The 20,907-nt window shown below is 49.0% G+C and overlaps 1 protein-coding gene across 4 annotated transcripts; it reads right to left on the bottom strand.

Moving 5' to 3' along the window:
- Positions 1–909: 909 nt before the first annotated feature.
- ZBTB21 (zinc finger and BTB domain containing 21) lies at positions 910–20,272 on the bottom strand. Of its 4 annotated transcripts, none has more exons than XR_012501614.1 (3): positions 19,996–20,271; positions 4,765–8,092; positions 910–3,418 (listed from the first exon to the last, which is right to left on the bottom strand). XR_012501614.1 is itself a non-coding variant. In XM_074350454.1 (3 exons), exons 2-3 carry the CDS (start codon positions 8,077–8,079, stop codon positions 4,909–4,911), a joined length of 2,571 nt encoding a protein of 856 aa, XP_074206555.1. In that variant the 5' UTR covers positions 8,080–8,092; positions 19,996–20,271; the 3' UTR covers positions 910–4,908. The 4 variants fall into 4 exon arrangements, 3 of the variants coding, with proteins under 3 accessions (XP_074206555.1, XP_074206459.1, XP_074206413.1); XM_074350454.1 differs by having other exon boundaries at positions 910–5,906; positions 6,507–8,092; XM_074350358.1 differs by having other exon boundaries at positions 910–8,092; positions 19,896–20,272.
- Between the last annotated feature and the right edge of the window lie 635 nt (positions 20,273–20,907).

Raw genomic sequence — 20,907 nt, 5'->3', positions numbered from 1 at the left:
GCACCAGGCTTTATTTTTAAAGTGCTTCTATGACAACGAGGGGAAACATTTTCTCCAGAGATCCGCCTTGTATGAGGAATACCTGCCACTCAACTTTCATGTTCATAAAGCCAAGATCTGGCCCCCAGCTGGGAAAGTATTACATGTTGGACACATGGCTTTGCCACCACAGAGTTTACTGTCTTGAGTGTGTGCCTACGACCGAGGAGGCTGCCAGCAGGGCTGCAACAAGCCCAAACCTCAGAAAGCCTGTCATTACTAACAAAGGGCAAACCTCAGTTTTTAAAGCAAAACAGTATTTGGTGGCAAATTGAACAGCAGGGCTAAAGTAGATTAAAATAAAGATTCAAACATTTATTCCCAGTGCCTTGTTCAAGAAACTTCTAGCCAGAGGCTCCCAAGAAAGGCTAGTTTGGGATATCAGGCAAGGAAAACAAAACCACCAGAAGGGGTGAGGGCACACGCAGGTGGAGGAACTGGCACCGTCACCCAGTGTGTCCCCTCTCCCTCCCCTGCGTCCAGCCAGCCCTCAGCGGCAATCTGGCACGCCCTCAGCTCTGCTCTTCACCCTATGGGGGAAGCTAATGTCACGCAAGTCGACACAGCTCAGTGTTTTGGAAGCATCTCATTGGAATGAAAACAGATGCTGCAACGTGGAATCCCTTAAATTATGAACAAAGCTACTGTGTCGATTGCTATGCTGAAATGTCAACGCAGGGCGCTAAACTCTTCCTTTTATGCATTTACCCCACGATCATTTGAAAAACCACTACTCTGAACAGAAAAAGGTGGCCAGGCAGACTGCCGCTCACAGGGTTTTAGTTACCACATATTTATGGGGCCCAAATGACTTAAGCTTTAGTGCAACTTGTATCACTAAGGTTCAAAACATACCAATGAGACCACGACTCAAAACAAAATACAGTACAAATTTATTGACTCCAATCAATCTTAGTCAAGATTTAAGCAAAGTAAACAGACAATTGGATACAAATAAGCAATGGATTAACATCAGATAGAAGTCCTATTTTACTATGAATTTTTAGTCTGAAAAAGCTTATTCCTAAATAAAATTGAACAGTGATTTCTCTGCTAAGGCATATAACAACAAAATACAATTATAAAACCACATTTGTTTTTCTTTTAGCAGTAAGCATTTATTCAACGAAAATTCTGAAACAGCGTTGGATTAATGTCAACAGGAAATTATCACCTTTTGAAAATCAGTATTAACCAAGTGTAATTTTGTGGAAAATCTGGGCAGCACTGCTAAATGACTAAAATTCAATTATTTTAAAGATTTACAGTAAAATACTTTGGTTCCCAAATGACTCTCTACATGGAATTTTGAAAAAAACCTGACATTGACTCATTTTCCTCGCCTCCAGAATCTAAACACGGACCGTTGAGGGTTCTCCCCAGTCACGTGGCAAGGCGGCAGGCTAGGGCACACACCGGGAAGCCCTGAGCGGCTCGCCAAGAACTACGCAAACGCCAATCTTAAAGTGCTAAAGCCACAAGGGAAAAACCAATTTGTAAAACTTAAAAAAAAAGCCAGTGTTAAAGAACTTATTAAAGAATACGTGTTAGCATTATTTACATCAATAATGCTTTTCACAATTATTGCAAAAAACATCAATGAGACATCAGAAATTGGGAAGCTGACTCATAATATTCCAGTATTAATTAGTGCAATTTATAAAGAAACAGGTTATGAGTGGCATCTAAGTATTTTTGTAGTAAGAAAATTAAGATAATTTTACTTGCTGAAGTTCCAGATTCAGGTAGTACATACACACGCGCGCGCTCACACACACACACACACACACACACACACACAGTCTGAGGGAACAAAGGCCGACTTGGATCAGCCCACCCGTCTCCTCCTCACCCGACCGCCCAGTTGGCCTGAAGACATCTCTCACCTCCACCAAAGGGCATATGTTAATCCTGTCTTGGTTTCTACTCTCAGCACCAGTGGGTGTAGATGCTCACCGATTAGGCGCTGGGACGTATTTTTTAAGAGAAGGCTATGATGATCTGTTCTAAAACAGAAAACCAAGAATCGCATCCATCTCCCCACAAATGCCAACAGCATCACTATCAAATTGTTAGTTGAATATTTTAACAAAATTGTAAACGTATATACTAACCGTAACTAGCTTTAAGGTGAATGTTCTATTACCTCTAATATTAATTTAAATATTACTATAAAAATGCACACTGTTACTTCCATTGCTTACTTTGAAAAACACACACTTTTTGTGGTGTTCCTCCCTCCCCCACGAAGGAAAGGATTCAACAGCAAGTTTTCAGGTTAACAAAGAATATATTAAAACATCTGACATTCTTTCCACAACTGCATAAAAAAGCAGGCACCCTGAATACTTACAAGGAATAATGGCCTTTCTACATTTTCAAAAATTAATTACAATCAGAAAAAAACATTTTCAAGAATATCCTTTACTAGCTAATACGTTTCAGCAAGAAAAGACCAACCTGTCTTAAGCCAAGTATTTGCCCACTGGCTGAGATAAACATTCTTAAAAAAACCTGTTTACTGAATGAAGTAATTAACATGTCTTTCATTATTTCATAGTTTACATCTTAACGTTTAAAATAGTTGAATGAGTGGAAGCATATTTTTTGACCACCAAAATAAACTTTCAGCTTAACGCTTTTAAGGTACAGTATAAAAAGTAATAGAAAAACCAGAACTGCATTATAAATGTTTTTGGTTCAAAATTTTATTTGAAATCTTATGTTCCTTGCCTAGACAAAAACGTGAACAAGACAAAACACTGGCAATTTTTAAAATCTAACAGATATGCAGAGCCTATATTTAGATCAAAAATACTTTCTGTACTAATTAATGTTATTAAAAATCTTCAAAAATGTAGCATAAAGGTTCAGTTCCTGGGATGCTGAATTTACAGTGCCAGCATCCTGCGTATCACGGAATTACTAATAAGTAATGACTACTCTGAAGGAAACTATCTTCTTCTGAAGTTACAGCTCCCAGGGTGTTCAGAGTAAGAATTCACATAAAATCATATGCTTTAGTTTTGTCTTTAAAATGCATAGATTTCTTCAAGAAAATGTAAAGATGGTAATCAATGACAACTGCAACTTAATTTTAATTTTTCTATCAAATTTAAGAACAAAAAGAGGACCACGCGAACATCTGGGGACTTCTGATAGTTTCCAAATGAAAGAATAAAAGGCAAGATTTCAAAGCCAATTAGAAATGTGTAAGAATGCTTGTGCTTCGACAAGAAAGTGAGAGTACCTTTCCTACCACCTGTCCGGAGCGCGGGGCCGTGTGGGTGAGGACAGGGTGCTTCCTGCCACAGTGCCGATCCACGTACGCAGCAGAGTATTTCTTACTCACAGAAGTTGACTTTGTTATTTGAAATAGCTTGCGGAAAAAGAAAAAAAGAATTCAGTAAACTTGGAGGCTTACTCCATCACGGCCTTAAAAGGAGTTGGGGCTTCGGCAGTATTTCTACTTTACGTATCTAACCTCCCTACCAGTGCAGTGATTTTTTTTCCTTTTGAAACACCCCACTGAACTTTGGATTACACCTACTGAAAGGCTTTGAATTACAACCTACACAAAACAGGAAAAAAAAAAAACCCCAGACCCTATGGGCCAAAATAAATAGCAAAAATGACTTTTGGACCCTTGAGAGTGCTTTAATACATATGTATGAAATATTCAGCAATGACTTAAAGCAGAATGGTTTCACTGTGAACGTTCTACCACGATAAACTCCAAAAAATTCTAACAGAAATCACAGGGCAAAGAGGCAGGAAAACTGATGACCGTAAATATTGTTCTTGAAGAGCATGTGGAGAATGCAGTGTGGTTTCTCCCTCTGCTTCAAGTCCCAGGAAGCAAAAGGTACTTTGGGATTCAGAGCAGCTGTACTCACTCCGGGGGGCCTGGGCGCTACGTAAATCTTTATCCCAACCTTGTTACACTAATGTTGTTATTAGTGCCATGTGCTACCTTTGTATTTTGCCCCCAGTACACTCAGATTTTCAATCTGGGACAGCACAGACTTGGGGGAGCAAACACGCACAGCCCTTCAGTGCTGGTATGAATTCAGAGCCTAGACCGCTGTGCCCAGGGAGCCCGCCGCTGCCGGGGATTTGGAAACTGACGTACAGGGGCTTCCGGAAATCCTACTGTTTTCATTCCCCAAGTCTTCAGTCACTAATTATAAGAAATGACCCAAGAGCCAGTTTTTTGTTATTTTATAAAAATCTAAGTATTACTATTGCTGATTTAAATTTCTCACAATTTTCATACAAAAAAAGAGTTCTACATGACCACAAAATACCAAATATTTATTTTTATCAAGTGTCAGGATAACTTATTAAAGTTGAGGTTTATCACTTTTTTTTTTATTGCTGAAGGACTCTAAGATTTTAATCAATACTGCAAACTACTCCACTTCGTTCTGACATGTTTGACTTAAGAACATGGCTAAGATTTAACTAGAACTTAGGTGTCTTAATATAATTAAAAGAAGAAACACTGTCACAGTGTTTCTCTAATTGCAAACCAGTGGAAAAAACAAACCACCTCAAGTAAAAGATTATACTGACACCATGGAGTGAGGAACCATGCAAACAACCAAGAACAAATTTCAACATCAATGAAGTCAAATCATCCTGTGACTGTAAGGTCCAGAAGCACAATATTTTTTAGTTTTTTTCTAGGTTGAGTAAGGACATTACAAATTAATATCAGTTTACCTCAAACTTATATTCAAGCATAACAATTTCCAACTTTTATTATTCTTTTTCAAAAATATTTTGTTTCTTATGACACAGTTCACAATTCGGGCTGAAATCTGGAGACCGGCTCCCAGCTCCTAACGGGTGAGGGGGGACGGTCTTCTAATTGTGGGTTTGTTCGTGACTCCAGAGACTAAACGCCGTCTTGAATGTCCTGTGGCAAAGTTTGCACATAAACTGCCTCTTAAACGTGATGGCGGAGAGGGGGGGTGCGTGGTAAAAGAGCGTGTCCGATTCCTGGGGCACAAACAGTTTCTCGGTGGCGGGAGCGGGGTTTTCGGACAGGCCGGTGGGGCTGTCGGGCTCCAGGGGCTGGATCTTGGGCAGCGGCGGGGGCGGGGGCAGTGGGGGCGGCGACGGGGAGTTGGTGGGGACGGGGCACAGCTCAGAGTCCTTGTGCGCCGGGTCCTCCGCGGCCTGAGACATGTGGGACTGGAAGTGACTCCAGAGCCGAAAGTTGGTACGAAAAGCTTTGTTGCACACGTGGCAGATGAAGGGCTTCACGGAGCACAGGAGCTCCTGGTGCCGCTCCAGCTGCTTGTGCGCAGGGAACGTCTTGCCGCACTTCTCGCAGGGCCACAGGCCGGAGTCCTGGCCGGGGGCCGCCTCCTTGGGGGCGGCGCTGGCCTCGGGCGCCGCCTCCTCCTCAGCCTCCTCCACCGGCTCCTCTTTGACCTGGATCTTCAGCTGCCTGGAGAGGCTGAGGTCTTCGGGGAGGCAGGAGGAGTCCTCCGAGTCGAAGTTGACTTGCTCCGAGCAGTCGCTGAACGCGTTGTCGTCCTTGGCGGCGGGCGCGTGGTTGGCTTTGCTGGGCTCGGCCTGGGCCTGGGGCCTGGCGGGGCCGCTCACCTCGCCGTTGTGGTCCAGCGCGGGCAGGGAGAGGTCCTCGGCCGGCGCCATGGTGTTCTGGTTGTGCACCTCCACCTGGTGCCGCCAGATGCTGAAGGAGGACTTGAAAGTGCGCATGCACTCCAGGCACGTCAGCTTCTTGTACTCACACTTACCCTCGTGCTCGTGCTTGAGCTCGGGCGAAAAAAACCTAAGGCTGCAGTAAGGGCAAACGGTGGCGTTTCGGCACAAGCGCTCGTGGTTCCCTTGTTCTAGAAGAGAAGAGAGCTTAGCGTTACAGAGGCGGCACTGGTAAACCTCCGAGCTCCCTACGGGGCTCTCGGGAGCGGCGCGCTCCTTCGGCTTAGCGGCTCTGTTTACTCCAAGGGGCTTTTCTCCCGGGTGCATCTTTATGTGCTGTTTGAACTGAGAGAGGAAGCGATAGGCTTTTCCACAGTACGTACAAATGTACGCTCCTTTGGCTCGGGATCGCAAGTTCCTCTTGATGACTTGTGCTTGGGAACTAGTCTGGCCCTGGAAGCCAGGCTTCCCGCGCCTGAGCTTAATGATCAGGGCCTTCTTAATCTCTCGCTCCCTCACTATGTCAATCAGCTTTCTTTGGAATTTTTCATCCAAAACGGCATGTGAACTAGAGGCTGGAGACGGGTTCTTCACTATGCCGTGCTGGGTCTGACAGTGTGTCCACACTTTGAAGTTGGTGTGAAACCGCTTGTGACAGATGTCGCAAGCGTAGGGCTTTTCGGGGTTATGGTACATGTTAATGTGCCGGTGCAGACCTGCTGTGGATCTAAAGATCTTAAGGCAATGTTTGCATTTAAATTTTTTGTTTGGTCTTGTTCCCTCCAACTCACCAAATTCGTCCCTATTCAAGTCCGAATCTGGGAAGTCGGCCTGGAGGAGAGTGGGGCTGGCGCCTGCCTCAAAATGGTCTTCCGGCCCCGGAGACCCGTGCTCGTCCGCCTTCAGCTTCTTGACCGGCAGCCTCCGGTCCGCCTGGAACCTCCTCTTCGCCGGGAGCCGGCTCATGTCCTTTGGGTCGTCCTCTGTCTTCAGAGCTAGGTCCCTAGCGCCGGCAGAGGCGGCCGAGGCGTCCCCCACGGTGACACGGATGATGTCGGAGGGCTCGGGGGGGCTGTGCGGCTCGGCCTTCACCCGCACCTCCACGGCGGGGGGCGCGCCCTCCCGCGCGGCCGGCTGGGAGGCGCTGAAGGACCGGAGGCGGTGCGGCTGCGGGGCCGGCCGGTCGTCCGGGGCCGCCCTCTCGTTGCATTCTTTCACTGAAGCCTTTTGAGATAACGCACCGAGCGCGTTCCCTGCTGCGTCGCCGGCCACCGAAGAGGGTCCCAGGGGAGACTTCAAGTCTACCGAGGGCGCGTACACGGGAACCTGGCTGTCCATCGACAGGGACCGCCGCAGCAGGCTCTTCACCAGCGGGCCGCTCCGGTCGATGCTCTGGTTCCCGGGGCCCGGCCCGCCGGACGGGATCACCAGCCCCAGCTTCGAGTAATACAGCAAGTTCCGATCCTCGCCCGGGCCGCCCCCTTTGCTGGTTTCCTTCAGCAGGTAGGGCGTCTCAGGCGAGCCCCGCAGAGACAGGACGGGCGGCCGCGGCCTCCTGAGGGCCAGCTCTATGGCTCTGCCTTTGGGGAGCGGCGCCCCGGCGGCCGGCTTATCGTCCAGCGCCTCCCGGTCCGGCAGAGGCTTGGGAGGCAGCGCCGCGGTCCGTTTGGCCGGGCCGCTGCGGGGCGGCTCCTCCGAAGAGCCGGCGTGCTCCGGGGGCTGGGCCGGGCCCGCGGGGCCGTCCTTCGGCCGGCTCTTGTCAGGCAGCGCAGCGCCGTGCAGCGGCTCGGCGGGCTTCGGGCCGGGGGGCTTCCCGCCGCCCGCCTTCCCCGCGAAGGGCCGGGAGGCGTGGCTGAGGTCGGGCTGCCCCTGGCTGGCGGGCTTTCCCTGCGCCTCGCTTCGGCCCTGGCACACTATGACGCTCCTCTTCTGAGAGCTGTTCTCATCCTCCTCCGCGAGCGCCTTCCTTCTGCTGGGACACGCGGGGAAGGGGGCCTGGGGGCTCTTGGAGGCGATGTTAGTCAGAAAGGAAATCCCAAGGCTGTAGCCCAGTTCTTGCACGGCGGCAAGGCTGCTTTTCTCAACAAACAAAGATGACGAATAGATGTAGTTCAAAACATTGTCAAAAGCATCTGGCTCACAAAAGTCAAGCTGGAATACAGTCTGTGACTCGTTCTCCTTATTTGTGAATAAACTCTGGAAGTATTCACTGCTGGCGGCCAAGACGTTTTTATGAGCACGAAACTTCTGGTCCCCCACGATCAGAAGCACGTCGCACAGCTGCCCTTTGAGGCGCTCCTCGTTGAGCGCGCTGAGGAGGGAGATGGCGTGCGCCGGGTTGATGTAATGCAGGAGTCCCTCCATGGCGCGCGCTCGTCTGGAAGACAAACGTGAGATCACCGTGAGCAACGCGGGAGGAGCGCTCCCCGAGAGCAGCCCGAGGGCAGGGGCGTCGGAGGTGCCAATGTGCAGCAGGTTGTCGGCGGAGGAAAGATTTCTGGATAAACAATCTTATTTAAATAACACGGAAAATATAAAGAAACCAGTCTCATGGCTTAAGTAGGTCGTCAATGATTAAAATGGAAGAATTTGGGGAACTAAAGACTATAGCTATCTGCTGTGAATCTAAAACCGCTCTAAAAAAATAAAGTCTATTAATTAAAAAAGAAAAAAGAAAAAAGAATAGACTGTAACTAAAGGCATTTTCATACCATCAAAAAGGCTTCCAGAACTTGGCAGGTATGTAGAGAAGCAATATTTGAAAACAGGGTTTGCTATTTAGCGTTCTTATCCATTTGATGTTTAATTCTATTCCTTATTAGCTCAGAGAGTAAGCATAAAGTAGTGAACCCCCTAGAGTCCATAATTCTGAAAGGAAATCAGTTTTATTACTGGATATGATTAAACACAGCATGAATTAACAATAGGCTATAATGTAGAGGTCTCAGGTGGACCTTTAATAGGTAAGGATTTGGAAAGAGAAATCATTTGCTTATTACTGCTGCATCAAAGTGTTTAACAAAGCTATTAGAAATGTTAAAGAATAAGAGTTTGTTTTCTTTTTTATGCTAAATACCTTGCAATCTGAATACTATTTTCTTACCAAATTACACTTTCAACAATAGCACAATGGAACCTTTAGCCTGGATCTAAGCTTAATTATCCTAATTCTAAACTAAGGGATAATGGCTTGAAATTTCACTGAAATTCTCTTCAAGTCTAAAGGTAAGACACGAAGGCCTAGGGGCTGAGTGCAGGCTCCAACCGGATGCGGGGGTTGAACTGCTGGCTCCTCCCCTGTGGAGGACTCCCGTCTCTAATGAGCAGGTCCCTCACCTGAAATGGGTAACAGGTGTGTGTCCTTTAGGGCTGTTACAAAGATGAAATGAGCCTGTATCTCACACCTAGTAAGGACTTGACAAATGTGCAATTAATTTTCTGAAACAGCAGAATTAGTAGATATTTAACTCAGAATAAAAGAAAAAGGGTCCAGGTAACCCGAGCCATGCTCCTGACGGAGATGAAGCCATTTCACACAGAGACAACGCTTGACTCTCTGAATCTGACCCTTTACTTAGGCCGCTGCTACCATAAAGCCTCATCTCTTCGGCTTGGTCTTACAGTGCCATCTGCTCTTTAAAATAGCTATGACATCTATTTTTAATATTAAAATGGATTCAGAGTAAGACCACTTGGACAGCTTTACCATCCTTCAGGGTAGGCCGCAGATGCCCCGAACATGGTGCCCAGCACGCCCGCAGGCTCCCCTCGGGCTTCAAAGCAGCACACTTCACAGGAACCTGCAGAGAAGAGTTTGCCAGGCCACTGCCTGGAGTGACCGCCAGAGCCACAGGCTTCGATGCTCTGCGGGCTCCCCGTCGTGGTGCTGACGTCACTTAACTGACCCAGAGGCATGACTTCGCCTCCAGGGACGAAGCCTGGAGCCTGGTCCACAGACAGCGGCCTCGGTCAGCCTGCGCCGAGGTTCTGCTCACTCCTGCCCCGCCACCGTTCATGTCAGTGCTGAGCGCCTCAAGGGGGTATCTTTCCTCCCTTTCCCTTTCGTCAGCCATCTCAATCTCTCCCTTAAACCTTCTCTACTGTCTTTGTAATCACACATCTGTTTATGCACAAAGAAACCCCTCTCATCATTTACAGAGGCCAGCAGAGAAATAGCTTATAATGCTACACTCATCAACTCAGCATCCTGAACACTATTTTTAGTGCGAGTAATTTTTGAGAAAGCTAGCTCCGATGGTGCCACTAGGAAAAGCAACAGATGCAGAGTCAAAAACTTTGGACAAGTACTTTTTAAAAGGGTTTCTTAAAATCAATTTGTGGTTTGAAATGAGCAATTAAAAAAATGACTAGGGCAGAGTAGAAAAAGTCAGAATATCTCAAACGTAGTTAAGGCTGACTATGATCTTGTGAAACTCTCTGGTCTTTTCAGTTATATGCATACATTTCCACACATGTAAGTAAGTGGGCACTGGGTTGAGATGTACAGCTGTCCCTCAGTGTCCATGGTGGACTGGTTCCTGGGCCCCTGCAGATACCAAAATCCATAGATACTCAAGTGCCTTATAAAAAATAGTGGAGTATTTGCATATAACTTAGGAACATCCTCCTGTATACTTTAAATCACCTCTAGATTACTTATAATACCTAATATGATGTAAATAGTTGCCAGTGAGCAGCAAACTCAAGTTTTGCTTTTTGGAACTTTCTGGATCCTTTTTTTTTTGAGTATTTTTCCATCTGCGGTTGACTGAATGCATGGATGTGGAACCTGTGGATACAGAGGGCCAACTGTACAATACATCCCTTCCTGTGGGTTAGAGTCAGGACAGTCTGAGAGTCAGTGCTCCAGAGCAATCCACCCTCTGAGCCTCAGTTGTCCTCACTGTACAATAGGGATAATAATGTTACTGTGGGAATCATGAGAGGAAACAATAATTGCTCCATTTATTCAGCACCTACAACACACTACAAATTATATCAGCAACTTCACATGTCATTCACCTACTCACTTAAAAAAACAGCATCTGAGAAGTCCTGAAGGACACAGGGATGAGCCAGGAGGGTCACTGAAGGAGGAGCATTACATGCAGAGGAAAGAGCCAAAGTAACCGCAGGGCTGGAGCGCAGAGCCGAGGGAGCCGTGGATGGTGAAGCTGAAAGAGGCTGAGGGGGCACCGTGCAGGGCTGGGTGGCCCCTGGAAGAATTACACCTTTCACCAGCAGTGAAATGGGAAGCCATTAGAAGATTCTGAGCAGAGGAATGACAACAACCTGAATTATGTTTCAAAAGGATCGCTCTGGCTTCTTTGCAGAGAATGGACCACAGCAAGCAGGGCAAGGATGGAAGCTGAGAAATCAGCTGTGAGTCCACAGAAGTGACGCAGGTGAGTCAGGACGGTGCCTGGACCAGAGTGGCAGCAATGGAGGTAGAGACAGTCATTAGGATTTCCAATGGATTCACTGCAGAGGATAAGGTGAGGAGATAAGGATGTCTCCAAGGTTTCTGCCAGAGCTGGAAGGAGGTCCTTACTTGAGATGAAGTTTGACAGGAAAATCAGATCAGAATTTTTTCAGGAATTGAGTTGAGATATTCTAAATCTGAGCAAGAACCTATTCGTTACTGTACCCTTTGTGGGCATCCTTTCCTTTCACTTTCCCTGCAACTTTCCTTGTGCTTCTTGGGTAACTTCCTGAATAAACATCGACATCTGAATCCTTGTACCAGGGTCTGCTTTCGGGGAACCCAAACTAAGAAACCAAGGGAACCTGAAATCACAGTTGTAGGCTAAGGGACTCTGTGAGGACTAAACCAGGTGAGACCTTCCACCCTGGACAGGAAGCAGTACTAATCCACACGCCACCCACTCCCTGTCCCTACAGGCCCCCGAAGCATTTTCTCACTTCCTCCTTGTTCAGAGAGGTTTCCTTCTTTTGCTTTCTTCAAATAATCATGATCCCTATTTTTGTGCTAAGTAACTGCTTCCAATCCCTAAACCACAGGCTTCTATACTCCTTGAACAAAAACAGAGAATTAGGGAAAAACAAGCCACTGAGAGCTGAGTTGCAAGAGGAATAGTCAATGTCCCTGAAAATTATTTGGAATTTAAAACTATTCATTCGACTATAACCGCCATTTAGAGTCACCAGTGAGAGTGCCTGCTTAAAAACTGGTTGAGCACGTCCAAATCCCTAACAACCAGTGCAGAACGACTCGAAGTATCGATCTTCCATTCCACTGCCTAAACACCACCTGGACATTCATACTAGGAATATCTGAGTGCTACATACTACTGCAGACATTCTTCATGCGTCAACTCAATACTTACACCAACCCTAGGAGGCAGTACTATTATTATCCCCACTTTACAGTTGAGTAAACTGAGGCAAAGAGGGTGAAGCATCTTGCTCAAGGTCACACAGATGATCAGAAGCAGAGCAGGATTCACACCAGGTGATCTGGCTCCAGAGGCCACAGTCTTAGCCCTCACACCATCACACCTCTAGTTTCCTCTTTTAATTCGCACATACACACCTGTGCTAGGCACTGCCATCACCCCTGCTTTACATCCAGAAACGGAGGAATCAAGAGCCTAAGTCACCCGGTTAACAGTGGGGCTGGCGCCTGGCCCCAGAGCCCGGACTCTTAGTCACCGCTTACACACGTCCCACAGCCAGGCACTGCCGAGTGTGTGCTAGAACCGGCCAGACACGGGAGGCGTCGGCACGGTCCCGCCTCCCGGCCTCTGTCTTGTGTCCATCCCCCATCGCGCTCCAAAGCACCGGGTGGTAGTGTGCGGAGCTACAGAGGGAGTGCAGGTGATGACCCTGGATCCAGGTGGGAGGAAGGTCAAGGAAGGCATTCTACGAAAGAAGTTTCCTGAACCAGCAGGAGTCAGAAAATGTGGGAAGAGTGAGGAAGGAAGGGTGAAGGATACTTCAAGGACAGGAGCACTGGGTCCAGCGCAGAGATAAGACCAAGGGCCTGGCTGGAGCAAGGACACACGTAGGGGAGGGCAGGTGGTGAGGCTGCGGAGGGGAGGGCGACGTGGGGGTCCTGGGGGCAAAAGTAAGGCCCCCCAAGGGCTATCAGAGGAGAGTGACCCCCTCTGTCCTCTCAGGAGCCCAGGACAAGGGCTCTAGGTTAGGCTCTGGGGTGACAGGAGCATACAGAGTTGTCCAGCCTCCTCACCTTCCAGAGACGCTTGCTTTTACCTTTTAATTCAATCATCAAAACTTAACAACGGTCCCTTTCCTGGTTAAGCTGCAAAAAATTAACATTTTGGACTTTTGTGTTTAATGACACAGTAGGTATGTTTATTGAGTTTAACAACTTCATTAAAAATATAAAATGCTATATACTAAGAATGAAGACAGAAAGGGGAAAAAAATCATGACTGCTGAATGTCAGGAGATAGCCCAGAAAACCCTCTGTGGCTGGTGGATGTACAGACTGAGTTCTCAAACCCGCCTGCTTTTCCGCTCTTCAGACTCAGATAAGGACAGCTATAGTGCTGGAGGTGCTTTCTCCCCCCATATCTGCTGGTTCAAACCCGATCTCTCATGTATGTCTTACTTACGAACAAGCAGGACCCCTGTCTGACAGACGACAGCGCACCACAAATCTGAAGGCTCTCAGTATAAATGCATGCTGCCACCACGTCCCCATCCCCTCCTTCCCTGCTGCTCACCTCCACCCCTCACTGCAGGAGCTCCTGCCACCACTACTGTCATGGTGGAAAACTCTGGTGCTCTTACAAGAAAAGTGGGTAGATGTGGAAGAGAAGGCCTCTTTACCACAGAAAAAGCTGAGCAAACCCTCCAGGAAAACCAGATTCTGAAACGGGGCTGGTTTGTTTACCACTCGAATCCCTGCACACAGATACCTTTCCAAACTCCCAAAATTGCTTGAATTGTTTCTATGTCATGTTATTTCCTGATATTTCAAAATGGGAGAATCTTTACGGTTAACAATTCATGGAAGTCACTACAGCTCCATGGAAAAGACTTTCAAATTAGTCTGCTTGTCTGAAGTCCTGGCTCTGCCACCTACTAGGTGTGTCACCCGGTAAAGACCACTAGACCGGGTACTAGTCTCCTTTACCTGTTCAGTGGGGCTAGCGCTGCCCACCACGCAGAATTCTTACGAAGAACAAAAGACGCCACACGTCTGCCAGCTCCTGGCATGTACAGTGTTTCCCGTGTGGCAAGCCCTTTACTTCCTCCTCCTCTTCCTTTCCTGAATGTCTCCGGGGGCTGCCACAAGCTCCTATCACAAGAAGACGTGGTGACGGGAGGTGAGTAAGCTGGCTGGTAGCCTCTTGTCCAGGGACACACATTCCCGGGGTAGGAGAGACGTGTAAGATTAAGTATAATGAAAGATACAAAAAGTGCTATGAGAACACTGATTTCAGGAAGCAGTGAATTTGGCCCGGGGTGGGGTGGGATGGGCGGTTAGATGAGTGAACGGGGGAGGGGGGACATCCAGGAAGATGTGGGACACATCACTCCCTGGACTATTAAAATACTGAAGGTTCCATTCTTCACCATTCTGCTACAGATCCTTCTCAGAAACATGCATCTGACATTGCCAGGGCTTAAAATCTCCAGAAGGCTTGCCCTGGCTTGAAGTTCCAATTCCCTAGAAAGGCTACAAAGCCCTTCACAACTGGAGTCTAGTAAATTATTTCATCCCATCACCTCAAAGTCCTCAGGTACCAAATGCTAAGAGGGGCAGGGAATTCGTATCTTAGTACAAGTTAATTCAGTGCAAACAACTTCCTCTTTAAACCAATTGCAGGAAGTTAAGATTTTTAAGGAGATAGAGGGAAGGTAGGCAATTCTGGAATACAGAACATTCTGGGGATACAAATGGAAGAAAGCAAAGCAGAGCTATGCACTTGGCTAAAAGGACCCTAGGAGGTGAATGAGGGGCCCAGGAAGAGAGATGGGGAGGGACCAGAACGTCACCAGCTTGTGAGTTTGGGAGACTAGCACTCAGGCTGGTGGCAGAGCTAAGGTGCATTACCAATCAAGTCCGCTCCAAGAGGAGCCCACAAAGCCCTCACTTCTAGCTCTAAGGGAGGTGTCTCTTTGCATCTGAAACGTTCAGCTGAGACAGAACTCTGGGCACACAGTCCTTTAGAATGCTGGGGACTGCTTGTACAGTCCTGGCCGTGACAATGGGAAAAAGGAGGAATGCATATAACACAAAGCAAACACTTAGTTAGAAAAACAAAGGATCTACACTTGACTTTGGAATACAAACACACGCACCGCGCTGCTCACCCCAAGCCCTCACCCCTGGACTTAGCCCTGAGTCTCTCATCTGATGTCACCGTTAGATGGTGACAGGAAGTCGGCTCTGACTTTAGGCCTTATCATCACTCACTCAGAGACAATGCCGATATCCAGACCTCATCTAGAGCTCCTCAGATTTCAAAGCTGGCCTCACTTATCTGACCTTCAGGAGCAGTGATGTCACTCCCTCGGACCCCATTTCGCACTTGGCCAGTCTCTCTAGAGAAGGCCCGATTTTGGTCCAAGGGTGTGCGCTCGCTCTGGGTGTCTGGCAGAGCACACCTCGGGGAACAGAGCAGCCTCTTGTTTTGTTCTGGCCCCGGGAGCCGTTCCACCTCCTGCTGGACCCCCTACCCCCGGCTGCCCTGAGTGGTCTGATGCCCTGTGCTCCCCTAGCTCAGGGCTGGGCACACAACCAAAGCTAAGCCCACTATGAACCTGGAATACGGGCTGAGAACAACAACAAAGGCAGCCAGTGAGTGGAGCTGATTTATCTCGGCCGTGGCCCGAAAACGCAGCCTGCAGGGCCCGCTACAGATTTCTGCAGTTTCCTTGGTTTTTGTCCTTCCTGGCCCAATTCTTCAGCTTTTTCCTTCAACCTCAAGAGCAACCCTGTATCTTTAAAATAGATTTTTTTTTCTATTCAAGCTGGCCTGTCAGTTTCTGTTCTTGTTATTAAAGGAGCTAAGTAACATATCTCCTAGTGGTATTCACTCCTCCTATCACGCTCTCCAAGTCCATCTGTTGTAACACTGCTGCTAGACTGAGCCTTCTAAAATGAAGCTTTGATCATTCATTGGATGTACACATTCAGTATTACTATTACTAATTCAACTTATTTATTGGGCTCCTATTATGTGCAAGGCATAGTTAGACATACCTGAAATACAGGGGTGCACAGGACAAGCCCCCCACTTTCTAGTGGGGTAAATCAGATGACGAACAAGGAAACAAAAAAAGGTAACTTCTGACTGTGCTAAGAGCTATACTGGAAATAAACAGGGTGCTATGACTGGGTGCCGTAGTTTGGAGAAGATGGCCAGGAAATACAACATTTTAGCTGAGACCTAAGACCTGAGTAAAAACAAATAAAATGATAAAAACAACTTCTCTATTAGGTTAAAATGCAACATTTTAAAAACATGGACTTCAAGGCTCTGAAAATCTGGTTTCAAACTACTTGTAAATTTTTCTTCCCCTCAGTTACCGCCCAGTGGCGACTTCCTGCCTCGGATGCTTGGTCTCCAAGACACAGCCTGTGGGACCTGCCTCTTCCACCACCCAATCTGGAATGTCCTGGGCCTTCTCCACCTCCTCCACCGGACACCACTCAGCTGAACATCACTCATCTGTCGAAGCTCAGCTCAAGGTCCATTTCATCCAGGAAGCCTTCTGTCGTGGGCCAGACCGTGTCCCCCACAATTCATATGCTGAAGCCCCAACACCTCAGAATGTCAGCGTATTTGGAGATGAGGTCTTTGAAGAGATAGTTAAGTTATAATGAGGTCTCAAGGGGGTGCCCTAATCCAACATGACTGGTGCTCCTGCGAGACGAAGAAATGAGGACACACACACAGAGAGGGGCCATGTGAAGTCAGGGAGGACCACCATCTACAAGCCAAGCAGAGAGGCCTCAGTAGAAACGAACCCTGCCACAACCTTCATCTTGGACTCCTAGGCTCCAAAACTGAACTGTGAGAAACACACTTCTGTTGTTGCACCCCCAGGGAGTGGTGCTGTCCCAGCAGCCCTACCAACTAACATGCACACCTTCCTTGATCACTGCAGTTTATAGTGAGCAAAGACCCTCCAACCCCAGCACTACCCGGAGCGACGCCACGTGCAAGGTTTATTCAGTGCCACACAGGGTTAGCTGCTTGTCCCCCCAGCAGAAATGTAAGTTATTTAAGAACTAAGAACCTATTCAATATCTTTTGACACGATGCCCGACAGGGTATCTTACACAATACACAGCTGTTGCCTTTCCTGTACTCTGACACTCTAGTTAAATGCAGGAGTGGAAGTTGTGCCTTTTATTTGTTTTCCTAAAGTAAAGTTGGTCCCATCACTCAGTGCCCTTTAGAATACTGCATTGATTTTTCTATGACTCCCGAGATAAAACCCAAACTCTACAGACCGGCATACAAGGGTCTTCGTGTTCTGATCGCAACTTCTCTCTTCACCCATACTGGACACTCCTGACCTGCACACCCAATTTCCACCAACTAGCTTTCTCACCTTTCTTCTACTTGGCTAACTTCTACAGAAAGATCCAGCTGAAATGTCACCGTAAGCCGGGCAGGTGTCTACTGGGCAAAGAGAGAGCTCATTACTGAGGCCGAGGCCGGGGCTGGCTCACCTGTACGGCTCCAGCATCCATCCCAGAACTCACCAGGTGGCAGCTTTCTTTTTGTAAGAGTGCTTGTGGCTTTAAATCCTACTGATCGACGACTCCCAAATCTGTTTGTCTGCTCAGACTTCTCCTCGGGACTCTTCCATTACAGGCTACCCTACCTGTCCAGGACAGTACATATGCCCCATCCCTACCTCTGCCCGCACACCTGCCTGTCCTCACATATTCCCTACTTAGCTGGTGTGCTGCCAACCACCAGGCCTCCCAAACTAGAAACCTCTTCTCTTCCTTCTAGCCAGTGACCACACCTGTCAAGCCTTGCTCGTACACAGCTCTAGAGTTTGGTCTCAAACCCATTGGCTTTGGGGCCAACTAAAATTGTTCCTCCAGTCATCTCCCCCTCATCCAGAGACTCTCTCAATAAATTAGCCCCTCTTTTGTTACACGCCTAATATGTCCTGCCACAAACAGGGCATAAAGTTCCTCAAGAGCAGGGGTTATATCCTTTCCAACTTTCAGATAGCACACTATACATTCAACAATGCTAAAAGAATGAATTAGAGATTTAGTTAATGTCAGGTGTTCATGATGATAATCACCTACAATGATATATGTACGTCCATTCTGAGAGCCACGATAACTTCTTTATAACTGAGAATTCCCGTATCATTGCACTCCCTGAGTTTAACTTTCTATTTGTGATCTTCAAACTTCTTAATTTAAGGTAACAAATGAAAAAGGATGCAGAAGGTGAGTTAAGATGTCAATTATGCAAAATGCCAAGGCAAGGCCAAATGACAGCATCCTCCATGAATCAAGGTGTCCAGTCATTGGAAGATGGGTCTAGTGGGATAACTGAGTGATGGTCCAGAACCCAGCAACAGAGCTCACTTCAGAGGAAGCCACACCATACTCCTGCTGTAAAGGGCAGACTGACTTTTAGCAAAGCATCATCTGTCTCATGGATATGATATTGATCTTATTTTTTAGTTGAGTATTAGCTCTGGCTTGATTATTTTTGAAGAACATTAAATGTAAGCATTTTAATGTAAAAAAAATGAATTATTTTTAAGTAAACCAATGCCCCAAATTTCTACTTTTTTTTTAACATCAATACTTGGGTAGTGTAGTACTTAAATTTAAATGTAATGACTATTAGTCATTAAGATGGATGAAACATTTACTCTAAGCATCAGAGATTAAAAGTTTTAAAAAAATAACTGTCCATGGGTAATCTTTCTAAAATGGATGCGTGCTCCTATACGACTGAAGTATTTATTGTGCTGTACACCAGAAACTGACACAGTGTAAACTGACTATACTTCCATTTAAAAAAATATTTAAAAATTCCAATAAATAAATAAATAAATGGATTAACCCACTTTCTTCCAAACAAGGAACCAGAATACAACGCTAGTTCCTTGTGGATGACTCAGGGTCATGGTTATGAACAATCACTGGACTCTGCTGAATAGGTTGGTGTCCTCATTTGCTAGAAGTGAGCGGGACTGTTAGCTCCTGCCCTAAGACCCCCCAAGGCTGCTATACGGAACGGGGTCTGGTTAATCTCTTCCCCCACCTCCCACTGCCAGGCAATCGCGCTGGAGAATGTCTCTAAAATCACCCCGCCCCCAAACGTGCTGCAACAGTGGCATCCTCCAGAACCACGCAGCCCGGTGGTTGAAGTGCATAGCAACCGGGTTAAGGGCCAGGACTGAGGGGCGCTCCTGCGGTCAAAGGCTTGCTCTTTGGTAGTAGTCTAGGGAACCTGCTCCAGATAAGCGGTCTGAGTGATAAAAGAAAACCACCATGGGGACTCCGGCCAGCCGAGGTCTTTGGGCTGGGGTCTCCAGCGCGGCTGGTCGGGACGCACCCCACCCCACCCCACCCCACCGCCTCCGGTTGCAGATTTTGGACTGGGGCTTTCTCGAGTGGGGAGCCCTCCGCATTCCAGCAGAGGCGCTTGCGGGCCAGCAGAGAGACTGTGCCCTGCGGCGGGCGGCGGAGAGTCGGGGAAGCGGGTCCGCTCGGGGGTCTGCGGAAGGCCCGCCCGGGGGTCTGCGGAGGGCCGGCCCGGGGCAAGCAGTCCACTCTGGTTACTGGTTGGTTGTGCCAGCGGCCGCCAGGCGGGGCCCGAGGGGCGGTGGGACGGTGGCGCAGGCCGCGGCAGGTGCGGGGTCCCACCGCCCCCCCAGCTTCCGCGCACATTGCCGCGCAACGGCGGACATCTCCATGCGGGCCGGGACGGAGCACGCGCCCGCGGCCGGAAGGCGCCCCAACAGCTCCGCGCAGGGGCACCTGGCCCGGCGAGGGAAGCCCAGTGAGGGACGGAGCGTGCGCAGTGGCGAGGGAGAGGCCAAGTGCGGGCAACGAGCATGCGCAGTGTGAAGGCACGATCGGCTACGTGGGAGCCCGGGGCATGCTCGGTGAGAGCCGGGCCCGGCGCACGCGCAGAAGCGCTCGGAGCTCGCAACCCGCTGGCGGAGAGAAAAAGGAGGAGAGAAATCACCTCAGAGTTACGTCAGGAAAGGCCGCGTTTTGCGGGGAGGCTGTGGCCTCCCACGGAGCCCCGCAGTTCTCCTGGGGCGAGGGGCGTGACAGTTACTCACCGGTCTTCAGCCCCGAGGCAGGCACCGGGCCCCTTTCCGCTCACACTCGGCTCGCGCGCGCCGCAGCCGCCGCTGCCGCTGTGATTCCATCCATCTTGAATTTGACGTCATCCCACACCAGGGATGAGGTCATCGCAGGCAGCGCTCGTCACGTGCGCGGCTCTGCGATTGGCCGCCAGGCGCCGGGGGGCGGGGCGAGGGAGGCGCGCGGCGCGGAGGGCCGGGCGAGGGCGGGCCTGACGGGAGCCGGGCCACCGCCGCCGCGTCGTGCCGCGCGCCTTCCGCCCGTTTCCTCCCCCCGCCGCCGCCCGCGGACTGCCCGGAGAGGAGGCGGCGGGGAGAGCGCCGCGAAGACACGCGCTCGGCGGGGCGCGCGGGTGGTGCCTCCCCACGCCGGCCCCGCGCGTGGCCGTGGCGCCTCCGCTCGCCCCTCGGAGGGCGGTTCTCCGACGGAAGCGCCGCGGTGCTCGGCTCCAGGTGCCTCCCGGCCGCTCGCCGCCGCACCCACGCGGCCCAGCGGCGTGGGGGCGCGCGGGACGCGGACCCGCCGGGAGCGACCTTGAGCGCCGACACTTCTCCCACCTGGGCGGTCGGGTCGCCAGGGCCCTCGGGGGTGTCCTGGCTGAACAAGGCCTCCAGGTTCCTGCCGCTGGAGCAGGTTGGGCAGCCGCTTGTCACCCAAGGGTGGCATCTGCTTGCCAGCTGCGTGTTCACGGACAGAACCCCTCACCTGTCCTGGGCATCGAGTTGATCACTGCGCAGTCAACTTATTTTCTCAAATACCAGTTCTCGTTGCATATCTCACAGACTGCCCTTTTCTTGCATGAACATCACAAGTCCATCAGTTAGAAAACTCAATTCACTTTCATACAAAACCAGGAAATTAGTAGAAGTGCCAACCTGCAAACACTA

The sequence above is a fragment of the Camelus bactrianus genome, chromosome 1 (genome assembly GCF_048773025.1).
Source record: "Camelus bactrianus isolate YW-2024 breed Bactrian camel chromosome 1, ASM4877302v1, whole genome shotgun sequence".
Lineage (NCBI taxonomy): Eukaryota > Metazoa > Chordata > Mammalia > Artiodactyla > Camelidae > Camelus > Camelus bactrianus.
The sequence above is the reverse complement of the archived record's forward strand: the minus strand, read 5'-3'. Positions and strand labels throughout refer to the sequence as shown.

Bases quoted from the DNA above. Each gene is read 5' to 3' on its own strand.
- ZBTB21 (XM_074350358.1), bottom strand. From the start codon at position 8,079: ATGGAGGGACTCCTGCATTACATCAACCCGGCGCACGCCATCTCCCTC.